Genomic DNA, 21951 nt, shown 5'->3' with positions numbered 1-21951 from the left:
CAATCACTCTTTGTCCAGCATGGCTGACTGTCTCTCAGTCAGGATCTTCCACAGATGCACACGGTGCTGGTTCCCCTTATTTTCATAGGTGAAAGATAACTTGGGGTTCTTTGCCCATTTCTTGTATAGTTCCGTGATCTTAATGAAATGGATTCTTCTGAAAGTTGCCCCCCCCCCCCCAATGATGTTTATTCAAGTTCAATATGGAGTTTTGTGGTGAGTTTTGTGAAACCATGCTAGTTTCTTCCCCTGCTGGTATTTGCTAAAATGCAAATTGATCTGTTCCTGCCCTCTCCGATGCAAATAAATGGCCACTTGACATGTGATTGCTAATCAACTGTGATGACATCTGCTGGAGGTGTCAGTCTGTCCTTTGTCTAGGAGGAACCTGTTTACCCTGCCTGACTTGTCTGCTAAACATATTTTAGTTTCACATTTCCTGCATATTTGTATGTCCTTTGGGCATTTACCATACACATACCACACAAGACTATTAATGATCAGTATGCTATTAGTTTTCCAGTGATACCTTACATGACATGTATCAGATTCAGTTTATGACAATCAATTGGAATAACTGAAACAGAAGGGGAAAGGATTTGACGGTGAGCTGTGTTTATAATGTACATTTAATAAGAATAGGTTTCAGAGTTGAATACAGACAAACACCCCATGTTTGTCTGTATTCACAAAGAGAAAAGGAGTACTTGTCGCACCTGAGAGACTAACAAATTTATTTGAGCATAAGCTTTTGTGAGTTACAGCTCACTTCATCGGATGCATTTAGTGGAAAATACAGTGGGGAGATTTATATACATAGAGAACATGAAACAATAAAATTTAAAGGAGTTAGTCTCCCAAAGGCCACAAAAAGTGGGTTTAAAAGGTTTCAGATAACAGCTCTGTTTCTTTTTCAGTAGGGATGGAATATATTTTGCCATGAAACAATCCCTAATTGTTTCCAGTGGGACAACTGGAAATGAAACACAACTCTTTATTGCATGAATATTCCAGGGATCTACTTCACTCAGGTCCTGCTTGGCCCTGGAAGGCTACCAAAACTAGTCAAATTCTGCCCTCAAATAGGCACATATGGCTCCTACAGAGGTCAATGAGAATTTCAGGAGCTCAGTACAATTAAAAAGAGGTTAGACAATTATATGAATAATGAGAATAATAAACCAATTGATGGGAATAGGAAGGAATTTCCCCTACAGGCTGCTGCTTGCTACAGATGTTTCTGGCACCTTCCTTGGAAGCAGCTGGTACTAGCCACTGTCAGAGACAGGATACTGGTCTAGAGGGAGCCCTGAGCTGATCGGTGCATTGGATGTTCTCGTGCATGTACGTATCTGAGGACAGAATTGGGTTGAGTGAATTCAATCCTGATGTGCTGATTTTCTAGCACAGACTATATTTTTAATTATATTTTTAATTAGTTTTGATTCAGATGCCATAGAAAGTTTCCTTATTGCAGCCAGATGGAGCATGTTGGGAAGAGTGCCGTGCCATCTGGCAGAAGTGCAGAGTTTGGAAATAAAATAAGAGTGCCAGATTTAAACCGAAGGGGAAGCACCACAACGAATGGGGCATATTTCCACAGAAACTGAGAGTATTTTTCTTCCCAGATGTCAGGGTAGGATTTATAGCTCAACCACAACTGAACTATAAACAGGATTGCTCAGTCTAGCCACAGAAATGCCAATGAAGGGTCTAATTAATTATTGCTTGTAAAGCACTACAGAAGAATCCTAATAATAATTATAAGGGCCGGCAAGAATAGTAATTTCACCTTCTATTGCTAGTAACCACTGGATAAGAGTAAAATGTCCTTCAAATGCTCATACAGGATAGAGGAAACTGTTACTAATGCAGTAATATACTGTCTACAAAACAACAGCATGAAATAGCGAGATGGGAAGGCCAAGCTTTGTTAAAGGCCCTGATAGACATTTTAAATATGCTGCTTCCTGGCCTGATGCACAACAATAATCCAGAGAATTAAACCAATAACTGGTACCATTATGTTCCTGATCTTCAGTACAAAGTGCATCCAATATTCCTGGATAGCATTAGAACCCAGAGTACACATAACTGTTATGTATATAAATATTAAAGCACTGTATAGAAAAAAAACTATTTCATTAGAAAGCAAGATGATTCAAGTCTGAATTTATTGAAATATTTTTTCTTACTGGCACTCTTCTCTGTTTCTAAAAGGCACTTAGAGGTAAACAAACAAGAAAGTTTTCTGCAAGCACCAGTCCGTGTACTGGTGCATCTCAAAAGCAGAAGTGGGCATCTCCAGACTGACTCCATGTTGCTGTAAGTGAAAAAGGAAGCAAACTCTGGCTATTTATTCCTGTTTTAGTGCCAAACAAGATTCTGTAATTTTTAAAAAAATGGCAAGGGTGTTTGTGTGTGTTTAAAAAAATATTGATTCCAGAGTGTGCATGAGAGAGAGGGATCTGTGTGTACAGTAAATGCCCGACCACATGGGATGCAGTGAGCATTACAGTTATCTCTACTATCCAGACCAGGAGAACTGGCGAGGCCAGCAATGTACAGACTCGTCTTTCACAAAGGTTAGGTCTTAGTTAATAAAAGATCACTGATGCCATCATATCTGTCTAGTGTGTTATTTACAGCCTGCTGGTCTGCAAAGACCCTTTCATTTGACTGGCAAAGGCTAAGACAACTGCTTCTGTGTAGCTATGTGTATTTTTTGCCAGCCTTCTCTTTATGGGGTATTCCCCAGCTCCACAGAACTGCCACAGGGCTCTATGCCTTGTTGAGAGTCGCGTACTCTCTCCTAAAAGTGAACTACTTTGTCAGGTCCTGAAGTTCTGGCCTTAAGCTAGTGCAGTAACCGCCTCAGTTCCTACCTTTACACAAGGTGCGTCCACAAGACTCTCCTCCAGTGAGGTCACTGCAGAAGGGTGCAAACCTAACTCTCTTCCTTGGAGCCAGCCACACCGTCTCCATATTGGCTTGGAGAGCCTGAAGCTAAGCCCAGAAATTCCTGGCATGGCAGTGTGTTGCATACCCAGCTACTTTACTTTTAGTGGAACACAGCTGCCTTAGGATATCAATGCCCATTCAAATGCTGCTCGTGAGAAATTACAAATGGCAAATGTAAAGGACAGGCAGGTCTGACACTCAAATATTATTAAACGAATTGTAGAAAAGTATAACAGTAGAATGATTAAGTATGAGGTTCCTTGGGACCGTGAGGGCTACACACTCTGGGGTATTTGTATTACATATGAGGGCTGCACACTCTGCGGTATTTGTATTACATACAAACCCATGCACTTGGGTTCACGCAGTGCTTGAATTAATGCCCTGATATAGGAAATATTTCCTGAAGTCCTATATCCTTCCAGTATGTTTAAATGGAGCAAAGACTCTATTATAGTGACTGCACCAGATTTTTGGAGAGCAGGGATCATTTTATTAAGATATCAGTAGAGACGAGCCCTTCTCCATTACACTTACTCTATAATTTGGAACCCTGGAAAACCAAAACACAATTGCATTAGAAAGCTGGACAGGCTAGGCAGAGAGGCAGGGTTGCTACATGAGTTCATGCACATCTCTAGCACAGCCCCCTTTCTGAAACATTTAGGGGGCGGGGGGGGAGGGGAGAAAGACTGCTTTCCTAAATGAAATGAGCCAAAAATATAAAACTCTTCGTCTCTCGTGTACTTTATTTTCCCTTTGTGGGGAGAATACTTCCAGGCTGTCAAATGTTTTAAAAGGAACATTCTATTGTGAATAAATAAGAAAAATAAAAATATGGAAGCAAGCTGTGTAAACTCAAGCCCTGAGGTATTTCAAGGATACAGTGTAATTCTTACATCTCTCACCCGCAAAGCATAACTGCCAATAAGAAAATGACTCTTTATGACTCTGTAAAAATGTCCTGCCTTTACTTCTTGCCCTTATACCCAAAGGAGAGGGCGAGAGATTTGAGATAAAAGCCCTGCTGAAATGGCGATAGTCGCAGTAGTTCAGAGCAGAGGCAGAAATGAAGGTATTAAAGTGCCACTTTTGTTTCTCCCTAACAGTCTTCACAATTTATTTGTCCCCTACAGCACGGCTAGCCAAAGTCTTTGGGTACAAGATCTCCCACAACTCTGCTGCTTTTCTGGATAAAGGCTTCAATCCTGCATGAGCCTCTGTGCTGTGTGGGGTTCTGCTGGGATCATTTGGCCTTTGTACAAGTATAAGCCCATGCTAGCTGCTCCCATTGTGGGACTCTCAGCTTCAGCTCTCTTCGTCCCTTTCTTTTGAAATCTCCGCTTTAAAAATTAATAGGATTTTAGAGACTTTCAAATGCATAACCATGATTTTGTCATACAGACTGGGTTGGGAAGCCAAGGCACACTTTATCCTGGTATAACTGATTCTGCATTGCCCATCAGCCTCCCATCTCTCTCTTAACCCTCCCCCTTTTGCCTGGTCCTAGGACTCCCCAAGAATCCTTCTTTGTTCAGATGTAGGGCCCAATCCTACCAACACTTCTGCATGTGACACTGAAGTCAACAGGACTACTCACATGGAGTGCATACTTCCAGGAACAGGCCCTTAGATATCAACCCATTTGAATAAATCCTATTTATTAATTGTATTTCCTTTTAATTTTGGGATTAGTGGATAAAAACTACATTAAAGGTTTTATTTTAAAAATGGCAGTTGCTCCTACACTGATTATTAGCCAACGGGTTTACCGTGAAAGGGTTTCAACCTAGATATATGCCAGGGCTTTAGGCATACTCTCACATAGTGGGGACGCTGCAGGAATGTGCATGCAAACACGTGCCCACACAACATATGTCATATGCATGCATTCACCCACACAATGTACTATATATACAGATATCTGTACTTGTGCACTCTTGCAGATCCGTATTTGGAGACAGGCAGGTGCTTACCCAGTGTATACAGATGCGCAAGCACTCAACCATATATATGCAAAGATATTTAAAAACAAATCAATTTTAGGTACCACCTTTGCCTTTGCCTTTTCATTTTAAAAAGTACATTTTAAACCCTCATTTTACTCATTTCAGTTTTCTGACTTAAAAGTTTGAACACAATTAATGCAATTCACACTCACCAAATGGGGCCTTTCCCTCTCAGTTGGTTAAAACACTAATCAGAAACGTATTACAATTATTAAACTCGGAGAATGCATCTTGTAAAGTTTAGTCTGGAAGTCCCGGAGCATAGAAATTGTGCAGTGAGTTTTAGAGCATGTCCCTTGTATTGCGGATAGCACAGCAGAGAACCATGCTGAATATCATGCCAAAGATCTAAAAGAGAAGGAATGTGATTTAGAGATTTCCATGAGATGCCTCCTCTTACAAAAGTAGATATAGTTATAAAACTGTCATTTCAGAACAATCTAATGATCTTCACAGAGGGGTAGTGGGCACAGATGACAAGTCTCTCTCTACAAGTCTCAGGAAAGAAGACAGTTAACATGGAAGAAACATCACCATTACTCAGAGCTAAGATGATATGACCATAGCAGTGTCATGGATGTTTTCAGTGCTCTGCAAACATAATGCCCTTCCCAAATATCACTGGGGAGATCATTAATACTATTAATGATACTGTCTGCACTGACACAAGATCAGCACTATCACTGGTATCAAATCCAGCACTGAAACAGAGGACTTGAATTTCAGTCTAGCATAGAAACGTGGTTATAAGAGGTCTCTGTTCATGGAATATCATGTGTACTTCTGAATAAGAGCAGAGCTCAGCTCTGGGTGTAAGACAGGCTAACGTATGGGATTGCTGCAGGATACTGTGGGTTTAGAGAGAAACTTAAACTCTTAATAATTACTGTACATGAGGCAAGTTTATACACTGCATGTAAATAGAATCCATAGTCTTAAAGCACAGGAAATTGCAGGGGAAGGTTAAAATTAAATGCAATGGAGGGTGCTAGAGTCTCTAGTAATTCCTCCCTAGTCACAGTTTTTAGCTCCAGAACAGAGTTTACAATCTACAATTGGCAATAAGCAAAGACGTCATCCATGGTCATGAGAAACAGGCAAACTATACCATTGAATCCCTCCCCCAGGAGCAGAGGACGACAGCTGGCCAGCCTTACCACACGGGAGCCATGGACTAGTACTTGCTTCTCCTTCCAGCCAGAAGCCTGAGAGTTGTCAAGTTAATGCAGGACCACGAGGACCCCAGTGCGTGGAATGCAGGCATTCCATGCATGCCATTATATTTTAGAAAAGTCACATTTCAGGTTGCCTGTGGCTAACTGGTTGTTATGACCTCCCCATATTTCTGAGAATGTTTAACACCCCCTGCCTCTCTCCATCCCCACAGGTCAGGAGTAGCGACCATATTACTACGCTCTTTAGTTTGAAATATATGAACCCTCCTTCCACATCTGAACTCAGTGAGCTTTTGAAAGTACAGGTAACTCCATTAACTTTCTCCTCCAGAGAACAGGTGGGAGTGTTATTCCTCAGAAATCTGGTTTCACCCTGTGTCTTCAGACTGTCATTGGCTGCTGAATCTGGAACAGATTGCAGCAGACGCAGGCTGGAAAATGCTTTAATCTCCAAGCCTCTGTCAGTTTGATGTGTCTTCCTGCTGGATTCATGCACTAGTGTGACATCTAGTGGCCACACAGCTCAGTTATGAACGCACAGATTTTTGGAAATGGCAAAGCACACTTTTTGCGGGAGAAGATGAAGTTTAAAACAAGTGAAGTGAGAAGCTTTGGAGATACGATTAGATGGATCAGTCACTGACAACATGGTGTTGTTTAATCTGGATACCTAACAGTTAGAAGAGGGATATATCCTGAAGCCACCTGCCTAGTTAAAATTCAGTTCTGTTAAAGCAATGGGCATAGGAATGAGGATGTGCTGATTTCTAGCTTCCAGGTAAGCCATGAACATCTATCACAATATCATAGGTTTTCCTTCACCAGATTGTTTATGTGCGTGACCTGGGAAAATCAGTTCCTTACAAGCAACTGCTTAAATCACACATCATCCTTCATGTTCAAATCCATTATGAGTGTACAGCTTGGATCCAAATATTTAGGGACGAACAACACTAGTGCCAACAATGGGTTGGAATGGGTGAAATCTCAGGATAGCTGGTTGGTTTTCAGTACATTCAGCCTTTTTGGCTGAAATTATTAATTTATATTTATTTACAACAGTAACAAAGTGGAATTTCTCCCAGATAGCTTGTATTCACTCTATGGGGATGAAAAATAAACTGGCAAAACTGGGACTTGCCAAAATTTATGTGGAGAGTAGAGTGACTCTCAGAGAAAAGCGCCAGGGACAGTTGATATTACATGGAAATCTCCCCAGCAGCTACAGCAGAGCATCTCCCAGAAAATATGGACTTGGGGAGGGTGTGGGGATTTCATATAGACAGAAAAGACAATGATATGATCTGTTTACTCACTGTGATGCCAGCAATTCCAATTCCAACGATTCCAACTAAATGCAGATTAGAGTTAATTAAATTCTGGATTTCATCCAGGCAGTTCTATTAAAAACAGAATGAAAGTTCCACTTAACTCCTAGATAAATATTTCTATATCATTTCCCTAAACTCCTGCCTTCATGTACATGGAGAAAGGCTAACATAGTGACCTGTCTGCTAACGTGCCTTCTATGCCTTGAGCCCTGCTGGACATTTCTTGCTACTAGGTAGCTTACTCTCCCCTCATCTGAGCCATCAATAGGCTTTAAACTGCCAGGAATCATCTCCTTTGTTGTCCTCACCATACTCCTTTGTATACCCAGGTACCATCTCAATAGCACTCACATGTGGGTTTTCATTAATAACTTCCCCACAAGTTAAAGCCAGCTATGTGTCCGGATACACTAAATGAGGGGAATATGGCCTTTTGGGATAATGGTGCAACGGCAGGCAGGTGCCACAAAAACTAGAAATGAGAGTGTTTCCCTCATTTTAATTGGCCACGTTCCTAGCCTTTGAGCATGGTGAAGACAGGCACATGCCATAATTCAACCTTCAGCAGGCCTTTCATTCAGACTCCTAGACACCAATATCTAAGTGCCCCTGATCTTCAGACTGTGTGACATTACTGCCACAGCTACCTGGGGAGGTGGTAGGGAGGCTGCAGACAACAAGAGCAGGGGGTGTTCACATTTCTGAGTCTGACCCCTCGCTCTCCTCTGCCTCTATGCTGTTCAGCTGCACAGAACTGCCCATGGCTGAGAGGGTGCTGGAGCTTATTCAGGGCAGATAGCTGCTCTGACTTTCCTGAATATGATTCTACTTGCATATTTCTCCAATTTCATCTTAAGTAACTCTGATATGGACAAAGGATATCTGAATCATCTGAAGCCGGCTGATCTGACGGTAGACATAGTTTCTCCTCAGCTAGCTCCTCTGGGCTATAAACCTCAGTCCGTCTCAGTGTCATCACTAGTGCTATTTTTGCTCCTTGTGCGTCAGAGAAACTTCTGTTTCAAACTGACATATCTGTGGGGAACGGTACTTAAAACAATCAGCACAGAAGACACTTACCTTGGGCAACTGGATGCCCTCTGGACAGGTGGGCTTCACCTGAACCTCACTTTCTTTACCACAGCATTGAAGCTACATAGTTGAGAGAGAGAGAGAGAGAGAGAAAAAGTCAAAAAAGGAAGAAACTACAGGCTAGTTTCCTACTGAGACTCTACATTCAATGGCAGCAGATAGGCCAGTAACGAAGAGGAAAGAATAGAGACAGAGGCACAAATTCACACCCCCGCGATAACTCCACTCCCTTTAGTAGATTTTCATGTACACTGAATGTGGCCCAAATTCTCAAAATTCCTTTAATTTCAAATTTCTGAATTCTCAATGGACAAGTAAATACCAACATCCAGAAACAATTACATAAAAAAAGCTCCCGGAAGGGAATTTATGGCCCAGTTCAGATAGTATGACAAACAGACCTGACTGTTCAAGGCAATACAAATCCCTGCTACGGACGGCCCAGCAGTTTCTAAATCCCTTTACCCAGGAAAACAGAAATAGTTCAAGCAGCATGTGTAGAAATGTGGGCACCATGTTGAAGCTGCAGCAGAGTATGCTAGAATCTTTATTACAGACAGAATATGCGATTGGGTTTGTGGCTAGTGATAAATCAACAGAATGTTTCATTGGGTTTGTTTTTCCCATTTACACGTCTCTGAGAAAATGCTTGGAATTCCTCTGTGGGTCATAATTAACAGGCATGGGAGAAGGACAAGAGGTTCAGAGGTTGTGAAATGTTAGTTATGAAGAATGTTGGAACGATATAAGCAGTGACAAAAGAAAGGGTTTGATCTCTATGGGAGGCAGCATGGCTTGACAAAATGAACACAGACTTGGGCACAAGTAGGGCTCTAAGTTTTAATCTTGGCTTGGTCGCTGACTTGCTGTGTGGCCTGGGACAAGTCTCTCATTCTGTGCTTCAGGTTTGCTGGCTGTACAATGGGAATGATGACAGGACCTACCTTTAATACTGTTTACATCACAGTAGGGCCTGGGGGCCCTGGGCAGGATCAATGTTCCTGGGCACTATACACTATCAATGCTAGGCACTATACAGACATAGAGGTGAACTCAGTCCCCACTGTGAAGGTTTACGACCTCTCACAAAGGTGTAATTAGTTACTGTCTGTACAGCTACTGTTCAGCTAAGTTTCAGGGATGCTCACAAACTCATCCAGTTCTTGAGCAAGGGACATGAGGGCTTACTGTCCCATGTGTCTGACAGAGAGAGGTGCTGATGCATTGCATGGGAAAAAGGCCTCTTTGTTGAGCTGGAGTGGACCCGCTGGAGAAGCCAAAGCTGGTTGTTGTAGATTCTTTTGGGGATTGTTTTCTAGTTGGGCAAATGACACCTCTAGTGCACTGGAGACCAGATCTGCCCAGGACTCAGGTGAACAGAGTCCATTGTCCTTGGATTATTCTTAAGCCTGTGCCCTGTTGTCAGTTACTGGAGTTACTCAGCACTATGGCTATAAGGAACAGGATGGATGGGGAAGGGCATGTGTAATGTTGTGCTGGAGGAAACACATTGATAAACTGAAGTACAAGAGAAATCGCTGGCACTGCACACCTGGCTGTGGCGTCTTCATTTCTATGGTAACAAATGTCATTGTCCAGATCCCTGGTGGTGACAGTATTAATTCACCATTAGTTTTTCTAGGGAGAACTTGGCCCAAACACCAGCTTCAGAAACCGATGGGGAACATTCCTTGCTTTGGGGAGCAGGAAGCCACAGTATTGTCACTGCAGGGTATTCTTTCCTCAAGTACATGAATGAGGCATGGGGCCAGTTTGGCCTTAAGGCTTGTCCACACATGACAGATAGCAACAGTTAATCGGAAATGGCTATCTCAATTAACTTCCCATGTAGAAAATCCCTTCAATAGCTGGTGCTGTAGAGAGCCCTTTGGGGCTGATGCAGCCCTTTAAATGCTGTTTGATTCAGAAATTTCCTACCTATTCTGATTTTTTCACAGTTATATTTGCATATTAATAGATTTTGAAGCCAGAAGGGATCATTATGGTCATCTAGTCTGACCTCCTGTATAAAGCAGCCCACAGAATTTCACTCAGAAATTGAAGGTCTAGCCGTTTGCACTTCCTGTGTTAGTACTTACCTGCAATTTGAGCCCAGGACTTCTGGCACCTAAAGCAAGCTGCGTACACTTGAGCCACCAGGTCACCTTTAAACCAACTCCTCAATTCCACTCCCTCAGGGCCCAGAGAGTGGGAAGCAGTCACCCTTCTGCAAACCCTGGCATTCGATTTTTGAAGGGTGCCACCACTGTGAGCACTGTTTAAGCTCACATGAGTTACTTACAGCTGTGTGGAACTGAATGAGAGTTTTGTTACTCTTCCCCATGTCCATCACATAGTCTTTATAAGCTTCTTCATAGATGGTCTGGACCTCCTGTACTGCCTGCAGAAATCAGACAAGTCCAGTGAGATAATGAACTGGAGACAACAGGGGACCTATCAGATCCTACTCCAAATCCAATATATATCCCTGGCTTTCCTCTCCGGCCCCTAGAGTCATGAGCGACTCCTCTACATTATTTTATCCCTAGTGATCTGGTGGACTGAATCAGTAATAGAGATGCTCTAGGAGAGCAGGGCTCTTGGGGACTTATGAGAACTTGGGCAGAACCCTACAGCACTTGTTTACTATATTTCTGCCAGGCACTCAGAACCCAGGAGAGATTCACTAACAAGAGATGTTCATTGTTTTGATTATGTACAGTTCCCCAGAGCGTCACCCACTCCCCTACAGCTCTCCAGGCAGTTCTGAAGTTGATATTACTCTCACAGACAGGGATTATTTATACTTTTGGATTTTCTGTTCATACGTGGGAGTGGAGACTATGTCCCATTTTGAAGCCCAGCTTCTCAGGCTCATGACAACATGAGTTCTCCATGTCTAGAGGATCACAGAGTATGCTCTAATAAATTTGTTAGTCTCTAAGGTGCCACAAGTACTCCTTTTCTTTTTGCAAATACAGACTAACACGGCTGCTACTCTGAAACCTGTCCTCCTGCTTCTGTGGAATCCTTCCCTAAAATGTGACCTTTACCTGACCTCTTCAAATCAGTCAGCAGCAGGAATCTTAAACCCAGCCCATAACATCAGAATCACCTTGCTACTCACCGCTTTTTTGCCTATAAATGCAAACACTCCAGCGGTGACTTCAGCAGCAAATATCACCAGCAAGCAGGCAAAAAACTAGAGAGGAGAAACAGAGTCTGTACTAGTTTATTTTACATAAGACCCTTTATACAAACTTTGCATCCCAGATCCTTCCACAAGGCTCAATATACACAACAGCTGAGGGAGGGAGGAAGGTGTTAGCAGGCAGAGGCAAAGGAGAAGGAGGGGTGTTTTCAGATTAGATTTTCAATGAGATAAAGGGCAGATGAGGGGGAAATAGACCCTGGGAGGTCGCTACAGATGGTGGAAGTGACAGAGGAGGCAGTCCCAGGAGGCAGCAGCTGAGTCAAGCTAGCAAGGGGATAAATTCACACACGGAAGCTCTTGAATGGGACCTGTTGGAGATGTTGGGTTAATAAAGTAGCTGCTCATTATGAGGAGTAAAATCAAGTTATTGATCTCTGACCCAGGAGCTGTTCCCACCAGGTGATGCAATAGTACACCCCTGAAGGAGATTTCTATCAGAATAACGTCCAGCAGAGAGATGGTCCATCAAGCCTGTTACTTACTGCTCCAAGCAGGCACTGAGACTCCCGCACTGCTCCACAGCACCCAAAAAATCCAACTGTCATCATCAACGCCCCTGCTCCCACCAGCACATACAGCCCTGTGGGGAAACCAGAACCAATCAGTCTCAGAAGAGTTCAACCAGAACAGTCTTTCAGACATTACTTCACTTTTCCTGGCAGGGAGGAGCCTGTCATCCATTCTCAGTCCTGTGTTTGTGCCCCAGGGGACAGTCCCCTCCATCTCTGCAGCTCCTCAGCAAGGCTGCTGTGTCCCCCAAAGGGAACCAGTCACCTCCTTAGATCTCCTAAGGAAGCTCCACAAAGGCCAGCATGAAGAGGGTTCCACCTTCCAGGTCTCCTGTATGGAAACCTGCAAATTCCAGCAAGTCTACTGCCCACCAATAGGGACTGTGTTTTATACATCACGTCATATATAATCATCATATAGCTAGTCACCGCAGAACAAGGAGCAGGAAATACAATCCTCTAAAGTCAGCACTGTTCAGGATCACATCTCCCTGGAGTGTACCTTCTCTGTGGAAGAGAGAGCCTTTGCCACACGGAATTCCTGTGACACTGAAGCACCTGACCTGGCTGTGACGGGTTGGGTCACAGAGACCCCCTTGGGACTGCCACCTGATGTGCTGAGACTACTTCTGAGCCCATTTTCCCTGGCAGCTTGGGATTTCAGTATCCTGTCTTGTTGAGCCAGACACGCTAGCCTGCTGCAAACACAGACCCAGGTCTGAACTGCATTCCCCAAAAGCTGCAGACTCAACTGAAAACGGCTTAGAGAGTGTTCCTATCTCTAGCACCCAGACACCCAGCTCCCAATGGGATCCAAACCCCAAAATAAATCTGTTTTACTCTATATAAAGCTTATACAGGTTAAACGCATAACTTGTTCGCCCTCTAGAACACTGATAGAGAGATATGCACAGCTGTTTGCTCCTCCAGGTATTAATATTTGCTCTGGGTTAATTAATTAGCAAAAAGTGATTTTATTAAATATAAAAAGTAGGATTTAAGTGGTTCAAAGTAATAACAGACAGAACAGGGTAAATTACCAAGCAAAATAAAACAAAAACACACAAGTCTAAGCCTAATACAGTAAGAAACTGATTACAGATGAAACCTCACCCTCAGAGATGGTCCAATAAGCTTCTTTCACAGACTAGACTCTTTTCTAGTCTGGGCACAATCCTTTCCCCTGGTATAGTCCTTGTTCCAGCTCAGGTGGTAGCTAGGGGCTTTCTCATGACTGCAGCCTCCTTTGTTCTGTTCCACCCCCTTATATATCTTTTGAACAAGGTGGGAATCCTTTGTCCCTCTCTGGGTTCCCACCCTTCCTTCTAAATGGAAAAGCACCAGGCTAAAGATGGATTCCAGTTCAGGTAACATGATCACATGTCACTGTAAGACTTCATTACCCACTTGCCAGCACACACGTACACAGGAAGACTTACAAGTAAACAGAGCCATTTATAACCAATTGTCCTGGTTAATGGGAGCCATCAAGATTCCAAGCCACCATTAATGGCCCACACTTTGCATAATTACAATAGGACCTCAGAGTTATATTTCATATTTCTAGTTTCAGATATAAGAATGATACATTTATATAAACTGGATGATCACACAATCAGTAGATTATAAACTTTGTATTGATACCTTACTAGAGACCTTTTGCATGAAGCATATTCCAGTTACATTATATTCACACCCATTAGCATATTTTCATAAAATCATAGAGTGCAAAGTCACACTGGCCTCTAATGGGACCCATCTCATAGAACCCTCCCTAGCTTTTCTAAAGCGTATGGGCTTGGTTTTGCCAGCTAGTCCAATGGGTGGTTGGGAAGCACACTGCACTGCTGTGCAGGGGGTGTGTTTTGGGCCACGGTGCTCGAAGCACCACAGGTCCGGCAGGAGTACTCTGAGAAAAACGAGGCTTACACACAGCTGTGAGTAATTGGCTTTACTGAAGGTTAGTGACCCACCCGCAATGGGGACTCCAAGCGTTGCAGTCACGGAGGCAGGGAATCCAGCACACCGGAGCTTTGCCTGGGACAGAGTCCGACGGAGGGGCAGACAGTTAGCATTAATAAGCATTACACAAAAACAGCTCATGAATATAAAGTTAGGTGCTTCTGAAAGGGGGGGCTTTCTACTACCTGGCGAAGGGCCATGCAAAGCAGCTGTGTCCTTTAAGAACTATCTCCTACAACAACAAAGCAGCTGTGTCCTTCAAAAAGTATCTCTATCCCACAATAACGAAGCAGCTAGCTATGTCCCACAGTAACATCCATGCTCGAGAAAGCGGAAGTTCCCTGGGTAGGCCGTAACAAAGTCTTCCGCAGTCCCTTACAGGGTGAGTGTGGGAAGCCCCATGGAACCAGGCTGCTGGGATGTCTGGGCACAGGGCTAACATGACACACTCACTCTCCTCCAGAAGGGAAGGCACAGGATCTATTGCAAGATGCTGTCTGTTCACGGCAGCAGTATTTCAGCTTTGGAGGATACTGCTGGCTACTGGAAACGAGAAGGTGTGGGGCCTATTGGAAAACTGATGTCCCAGGAGAAATGGAATGAGACTATCACATTACAACTCCTGTGGACAAAACTGGCAATAAAAAGTCAGCGTTCTCTAAGAAGCTGCTGAGGGTCAGCCACTGTGAATCCCAGTGCGGAGCTCTACTTTCACAGAGATGGGGCATCTCTCAATAGGTCAGTGGATACATGAGATGCTTCTCTATTTGGAGTGTGGCTTCTTTCCTGCAGAACAAATGGCAGGGACACTAGTGCTTCGTATGATAGCCACACTCCAGATCCATTAACACACACATGCCCTTAGAGCATACTGATGCAGATGCCAAAATGTCAGACAACATGAGCTGAGAGGGGCTCATGTTATCAGCATGTTAAGGCCAGGGACTTTCTTCCACAGAAACTGCCAGCACAAGCAGCATGTGTTATAGTAGGCAGCATCATAAAGAAAGAGAGACAAACCATGGTCAGATGGTGTGGTAAAGTGGTTATGTTTGAAAGGGGCAAGCAGCCTAAAACTCACAGTCCTTCTCATATGAACTGCAGGCAACACCTCGTGCAGGGCCTGTTGCCTCCAGCCATATTTCATATTGCCCTCAATTTCATCGGACAGGGTCCGAGAGACCCTGCAATAGCTGATGGGAACACTGTGAACTGCCTCCATATTCTGGCTGGCTGTTCCTGGCTAAGTGCTTCAGAGATAACTTGGGAGTGGTGGGTACTGTCCAGAAACTCTGGCTAACCTCTCTCTTGGACTTGTTGCCAGAAGACCTTGGGCCCATCTCGCCAAAGGAGATTGGCCTGTATGGAATTTGCGTGGCATGAAGACTGGTCAGAAACAGTGACAATCATAACATGGAATGTATTAGTGGGTACCGCAAGATGTCTCAAGAGCAGGCTGCGGTGAGCCTGCCAGTGCAGATCAGCTGGGAGAGGAGAGGGGAGACCACAGAAAGGCCCCTAGCACTGAGGGACACAGGCTTGGCACCACATACATTTAAAACTAGTACTGGCCAAAGTACAGTACTATAGAAAATATTGTAATGATCATTTCTGTCCCACCCTGAGAGCTATTCAGCTTTTGCCATCTCCAGCATCTCTGTGCACCTCTAAGTGGCATGAGGTCACTTGCATGGTTTTGTGTTCTAGACTTTATCTGGGGGAGAGGGAGACAGATCGGGGCTGCCTCTTCTGAGCAGAGATCACATCTTATTCAGATTTGTAAATTGTTTAATGATGAATGGATAATAATTCAGCCTGGCTGCAGGCTTTCAGTCAGAACGCCAGGAGGGTGCTCGTTACTCGATGGAGTCTATGATTCTTTGGCCTCGGGTGCAGCACTGACCACAAACAGGCCTGCTGTCCAGCACAGCACCCTGCTACTTCAGCCTTTGCCATCTTTACATGGGGGCTGGGACCTCAGACATATTTAATGCATATCAAATGCTAAAATGAGCCTGCAGCACTTTCCATCCCACGCAGCATGTGTGGAATGCTAAGGTCGGTTGTCCCACTAGAGGGCACAGTCAGCCCTGCTTTCAGAGTCAACTGTACACTGTGCATTTTCATACTTTCACTATTTTCTAATGTTTAACATTTTATTTTTAAAATTGATCTGAATCTTTATCATTCACATAGCTGCCAGCATTGAATACGCACTAGGCCCTGCCACATCCAGACCCGCACAGAGATCCCACAGAAGGGTGTAGGAATCATTGAAAGGGAAATAATTAAAATCTCTGCATTCCCCAGTGCATCGTGGCATCTCTCTTTTGGAGGATAAGTTCTTTGGGGTTCTCTCTGCATTTGTGCACAATATGTTCAGCACACAGGGATGCTAGGCAAAATAGCAGAGCTAGTTGAGAAATGGAAAATATTTCAGCAAAAATTCTACAGAAAATAGTTAAATGTTAACAAAAATTTTCATCATAATCTTATTACAATACTGACAGCCTCAGAACTGCAGTTTACTCAAACCATGTTAGAGTTCCTGCCCGCTTGTCCAGGAGCAACAGAAGATCTCACTGCCAAGCCACTGCTGTCATTAAAGTGCCACGCCTGAGGGTCCCAAATCCCAATGGCTTTTCTGTCTCTCTCCCTCTGTAATATGTAATTATCAAGAATTGGTGCAATGTAAATCCTGCTAAAAGCTCGTAACCAGATTATTTTTGTGGTAACATCCGATGAAGTGAGCTGTAGCTCACGAAAGCTTATGATCAAATAAATTTGTTAGTCTCTAAGGTGCCACAAGTCCTCCTGTTCTTTTTGTGAAATGTTAATGGAGAAGCAGCTGCACCAGCTGTTACACCAGAGAAGCTGGATTTCCTGAACGTGCTTGGAGTTCAAAGAGTCTGAATTTACCAGCATCTTAGTATCATGCAGCTTATTATTTACCTAGAGTCTTAGCATAATTCATGCCATTGTAAATGCACGTTGCAACAGGCTTTTGACTATTTTTGACTGGGTTTAAGGTGGGGATATGTACATGGGTCGGAATCAGAGTTCATCTCCATGTGTAGCATGAGGAGGGTAAATCATATTATCTGTGACATGCCTCAAGAACGTCTTTCATCACGTTGCCCAATGTCACGTCTTCTCATTTTCTGAGTGGGCACTCAGCTCCCATGGTGATGAGTCCAGTGTAATAGCGATACAAATTTCCTGGACCCTGCTCTGTATGTTACACTCTGCCTCCTCCTTTATCAGTTATTGAACATCTTGGCTCTGGTCTTTCCTATTTCCCTTCATGTTGCCTCTAGCTAGATCAGACGAGGTTCTTTGGGGCCTGGGGCTCTGACCACTTTGAAGAGCCCTAGTTGCATTTGGATTTGCTCTCACTTCAATGGCAAAGGCTTTTAGCATTTTACTCACATGACTCATAGCTGAACTTCTACCTCTCATCGGTGCTTCCCTTTTAAGGCGTGTTATAGGAAGTGCCTCTCAGTGCACTCACTAAATAAATCTGTCAGCTCCCGGAGTGGGCTGCCTGGTCCGCTGGCTGCAAGGGGCTGTGCCCACCCAGAAAAGCCATCTTCGTATATCTCCCATTCAAGAGATCTCATCCCAGAATGCATCCCTGCTCTTTCAGGGACTGCCGATGCCTGACGCACACTGCTGCCTCTAGCTGGAAAATATCAATAAGAGAGATTTTTACAAAGCCCCAAAACTGAAGTAGGTTTTAAATGTCTTCTTCAAACACACATGCGCACAGACACCAAATCTTTCGTCACAGGATGGAGGAGTGGGTGGGCGAGGTTCTGTGGCCTGCGATGTGCAGGCAGTCCGACTAGATGATCACAATGGTCCTTTCGGGCCTTAAAGCTTATGCGTCTATAAACTGCCTGAAAACAAACTCAGAGTGAGCAAGTTTCCCTCCCAATGTGCAAGTACTGGGACTTGTGTACCAGCGTTCCAGGAGAGAGCTAGGCCTGGGCTTTCTCAGCTGGAAGGTGACTTACTGGGAAGATACGTGAGAGACGAGAAACAGTAGCAGATTCATGTGAGATGGCGTTACCTGGTCCTTTCCTCTGAACAGGACGCACCTTCCTATGACTGAGTGATGGAAGTGGAGACAGAAATATGTCCCTGCACCAAACACAAAGAAGTACAAGGGTGAGGCCTTCTCAAGCTCAGAAATAGTAACAGATTCCCACTAAAGAGCCAGGCAGAATAATTCTGTGTGAAGTGGAAGGGCAGCGGGAGGGTGTGGGAATGTGATAGCTGCTGCCACTGAATCAACTGGCAGTATGGGAAATAGCATCGTACAGACCCCATCCCCCTCATGACCCTGCGTAGAGACACAGGTCCTGACTCAGATCTTCTTTGAAAAAACAAGGAGTATCCCCTCTGAACTCAATGGAGTTAGACCATACAAGATCAATGAGGGGTCAGTTCCAGTCATCCTAATACAATCACTGACATGGAGCACTGGGTATTCAGTAACCTAAGCTGCAGAGTTAGAGGCCTGTGTTAGGCTCATTCCGTTCAATGAGACTGAGAGGCATGGGGGAAACACCTCCATCTCCAGCTCTTACTGCCAGGGCCGGATTAAGGTTATGAGGGGCCTAAGGCTAATGGGAGGGAAGGGCCTAAGCATGAATTACATATCGCAAACAAAATGATAAAGTCATCAAACATTTATCTACATACATATTTACACATTATTTATTTATGTAAATTAACAAATTTATTCTACTGTCACTACACTCATTTCTTAAAACAAACAATTTTTTTTTCTAGCTTTAGCTGTGGCAAAGTAATGAATGATGTCATTGTAATTCAAAGACCTGACGATTGCATTCTCAATGCTCAAGAGGGACAAAGCACTGAGATGCTCTTGAGTCATGGTGGATCAGAGGTCATTTTTGACCCTTGTTAGAAGAGAGAAGGAACATTCTCCAATACAGTTAGTGATCATTAGTGACAAATACAGCCGTAAAGCAGTTTCAACATTTGGGAAACACTCTATCACATTGGATTCAGTGATAACTCGGTACATCCAAATAGATTTGCTTTCGCCATCTTTTCTCTCTATTTCTGAGCGTGATGTGAATTCAACAAATTGAAGAAATTCTTTAGTAAAATCTACTGGGAGATCATCTGGGTACTTCTGACACAGATGTTTGATTCCTCCACTGACTTCGGAACTTGAAATGTTAGGCGAAAAATTTGTCAATTTGTCACTAAAGGTTTTGTCAATATTTTTCTAAGCCTCGATCTGATGTTCTAATGAACTTTTCAGTTAGTTGATGATTGTGATGAAGGTATTAACTCTGAAGGCCTCCTTGTCACTGAATGAGTGGGCAATTGCATCGTCACATGTCTTGTCTTTTGTGGTGTTTGGCTGACTTATACTCGTGGTAAGGAGTCCTTGCAGGCCCCTGAATTTCATACTCATCAAAACTATCCCGCATTTGTTGAAGAACAGTTCCAAGACGCCTCATTAGGTTTACAGCAGTGGAAAGGTCAATTTGAGCACTTTGCAAGTTTAGACTGCACCTGCTGAATGGCTGAAGTATATCATTCCAGAGCTCACACAAAATAAATTTGTTAGTCTCTAAGGTGCCACAAGTCCTCCTTTTCTTTTTGCAGATACAGACTAACACGGCTGCTACTCTGAAACCACAAAATATCAGTTTCCAAAGTGTGCATTGCATCACTCAGGATCTTTGCATCTTTTCTTGTTGCTGATTTTTGAGGATCATCAACATTGATGCTTTGTAGTGCTTCAAGGATGTTGGGTTATCCCAGAACAACTGCATTCACAGCTTCAGTGCTGGCACTCCACTGTATCCCTGAGAGCAATCTGGGCACTGGGTAGAGAAAAAACTCTACAATTCTTGGACAAATCCAAAAAAAGAAAAACTGTTTCAACACAACAATCCATGGCAGACTGGCCAGCAAGGTTGAGAGAGTGTGCAGCACATGGTGTGGTATGTAATCAATCAAAGCATTGCACGCTTTTATCTTTGCCTGCACCCCTGAATATTTGCCACTCATATTCCTTGCACTGTCAGATCTTTGGTCACGATAAAGGCTGATGTCAATCCCATTTTTGGTGAGGAAATTGAGTATGTATGAGGCAAGTTTCTCTCCTGTGTGGCTGGTGATGTTTATGAAGGTCATGACATGCTCAACTGGTCCACTGGGTAGCACATAACGCAAGATGACAGTCAACTGATCTACGCGACACATCCGGTGTTGAATCAACAGGCGCTGAAAAATATCCCACATCTTTGATCTCCCCTAAATGGCTGATAGCGTCTTCTTTGCCATCAGTGCAATGAATTCATCACAAATAGTCTTTGATAAATATGATGTATGGCCTTTTCCACGATTTGTGTATTCACTGATGTGCTGAGCTAAGAGAGGGCCGAACTTAGCGATTAGCTCTAGAATGCCAAGGTAATTGCCATTGTGTTTCGATCGAATAGTCTCATCTGAGCCATGGAATGGCAGACCACGCTCAGCAAGAAAAACTATGGTTTCAACTACACGTCTGAGATCGTTCTTCCAATAAGCATGAGCTTCCAAAAACTGATTTTCCATTTGGGTATCAATTCTGCCACTAACTTTCTTTTGGGCATGGTAGCTGCTAACTGACAATGTATGCTGCTCACTCATTGCATGATTGGTAACGTATACAGTATTCTTCCAATCACTGAAACCTTCGCAGAACATTCCTCACTTTTTGGTATCAGAGAACAGGCAGCAATAAAAACAACGCTTTCTTCTGAGAAGGCGAATAGATGAGCCATTCTCGCTTGCCAATCTGTTTGTTAGGCTTCACATATTCAAACATTGATTTGTCAGATAACGATTCTGATTGGTGTACTCTCGCTTTGTCAGTAAAAAATCAGTATCTATATTCTGGCATTTCTGTGGGCCCTTCTCAGTCCAATATGCCATGAGATCTTGAGAAGTCGTGTCCCACTCACCGGGATCATTGGAGAAGGATGTTTTTGTACATCACTGGGAAAGTCTTCAGAGGACGGGGTGCGGCTGCAGCTAGAGAAGTCACAGGAGGCTGCTCCTTTTCATCAGGTGCAGGCACAGCAAGTTCACTGTTCGCCTTGACTTCCTCACCACCAGACTTAGCAGGAGGAAAAAACATGAGGAGAGAAGGAGTACTTTTCAGCACTATGTCTTGTCTTTGCCATCTTTCTCTGGCCTCCTCCAATTTCTGCCATCCTCCTTTCTTCGAGATGGTTTCTATTGTCCAGTGTAGGCCTACTGTGTACAAAGTTCAATATTGCTTGGACCCACAAACACTTACTTAGCCCACAAAGACAAAATCACAATCACCATCAATTGAATTCACAATCTTGATGGATTCATTTGTAAAAAGCAATATTTAATGAGACAAAAAAAATATGAATGCCCCGCTACCGTCGCTCAACTGTTATTTCAATATGGAATGGAGGGCCTACAGTAGTGCCTAAAAATAGGAGGGCCTAAGGCTATAGCCTTTTTAGCCTATGGGTTAATCTGGCTCTGCTTTCTGCCTCTGAGCTGCTTCCCTCGTGAACCACAAAGCCCTGGAGGTCACTAATCTGGCACCCACATCAGAGCAGGAGGAGGAAGAGCAAAAACTACGAGCGTGTGTGCATAGGGTGGGTGTTTGATTACCACAGACACTGA

At 43.7% G+C, this 21951-nt stretch overlaps 1 protein-coding gene across 3 annotated transcripts in view; it reads right to left on the bottom strand.

Annotated features, from left to right (window-relative positions):
* Window positions 1–714: 714 nt before the first annotated feature.
* TSPAN2 (tetraspanin 2) overlaps window positions 715–21951 on the bottom strand; it is a 47675-nt gene continuing 26438 nt past the window's right edge. For all 3 annotated transcript variants that reach the window (XM_043500253.1, XM_043500252.1, XM_043500250.1), the window contains exons 3-8: window positions 12265–12362; window positions 11696–11770; window positions 10871–10969; window positions 8557–8628; window positions 7462–7545; window positions 715–5318 (exon numbers count right to left, since the gene is read on the bottom strand). In XM_043500253.1, coding sequence (XP_043356188.1) covers window positions 5253–5318; window positions 7462–7545; window positions 8557–8628; window positions 10871–10969; window positions 11696–11770; window positions 12265–12362 — 494 coding nt within the window. In that variant the 3' untranslated portion in view covers window positions 715–5252. The remainder of the gene's footprint in view (window positions 5319–7461; window positions 7546–8556; window positions 8629–10870; window positions 10970–11695; window positions 11771–12264; window positions 12363–21951) is intronic.

The sequence above is a fragment of the Dermochelys coriacea genome, chromosome 21, assembly GCF_009764565.3.
Source record: "Dermochelys coriacea isolate rDerCor1 chromosome 21, rDerCor1.pri.v4, whole genome shotgun sequence".
Taxonomy (NCBI): Eukaryota; Metazoa; Chordata; order Testudines; family Dermochelyidae; genus Dermochelys; species Dermochelys coriacea.
This window is presented reverse-complemented; position numbering and strand designations above follow the sequence as displayed.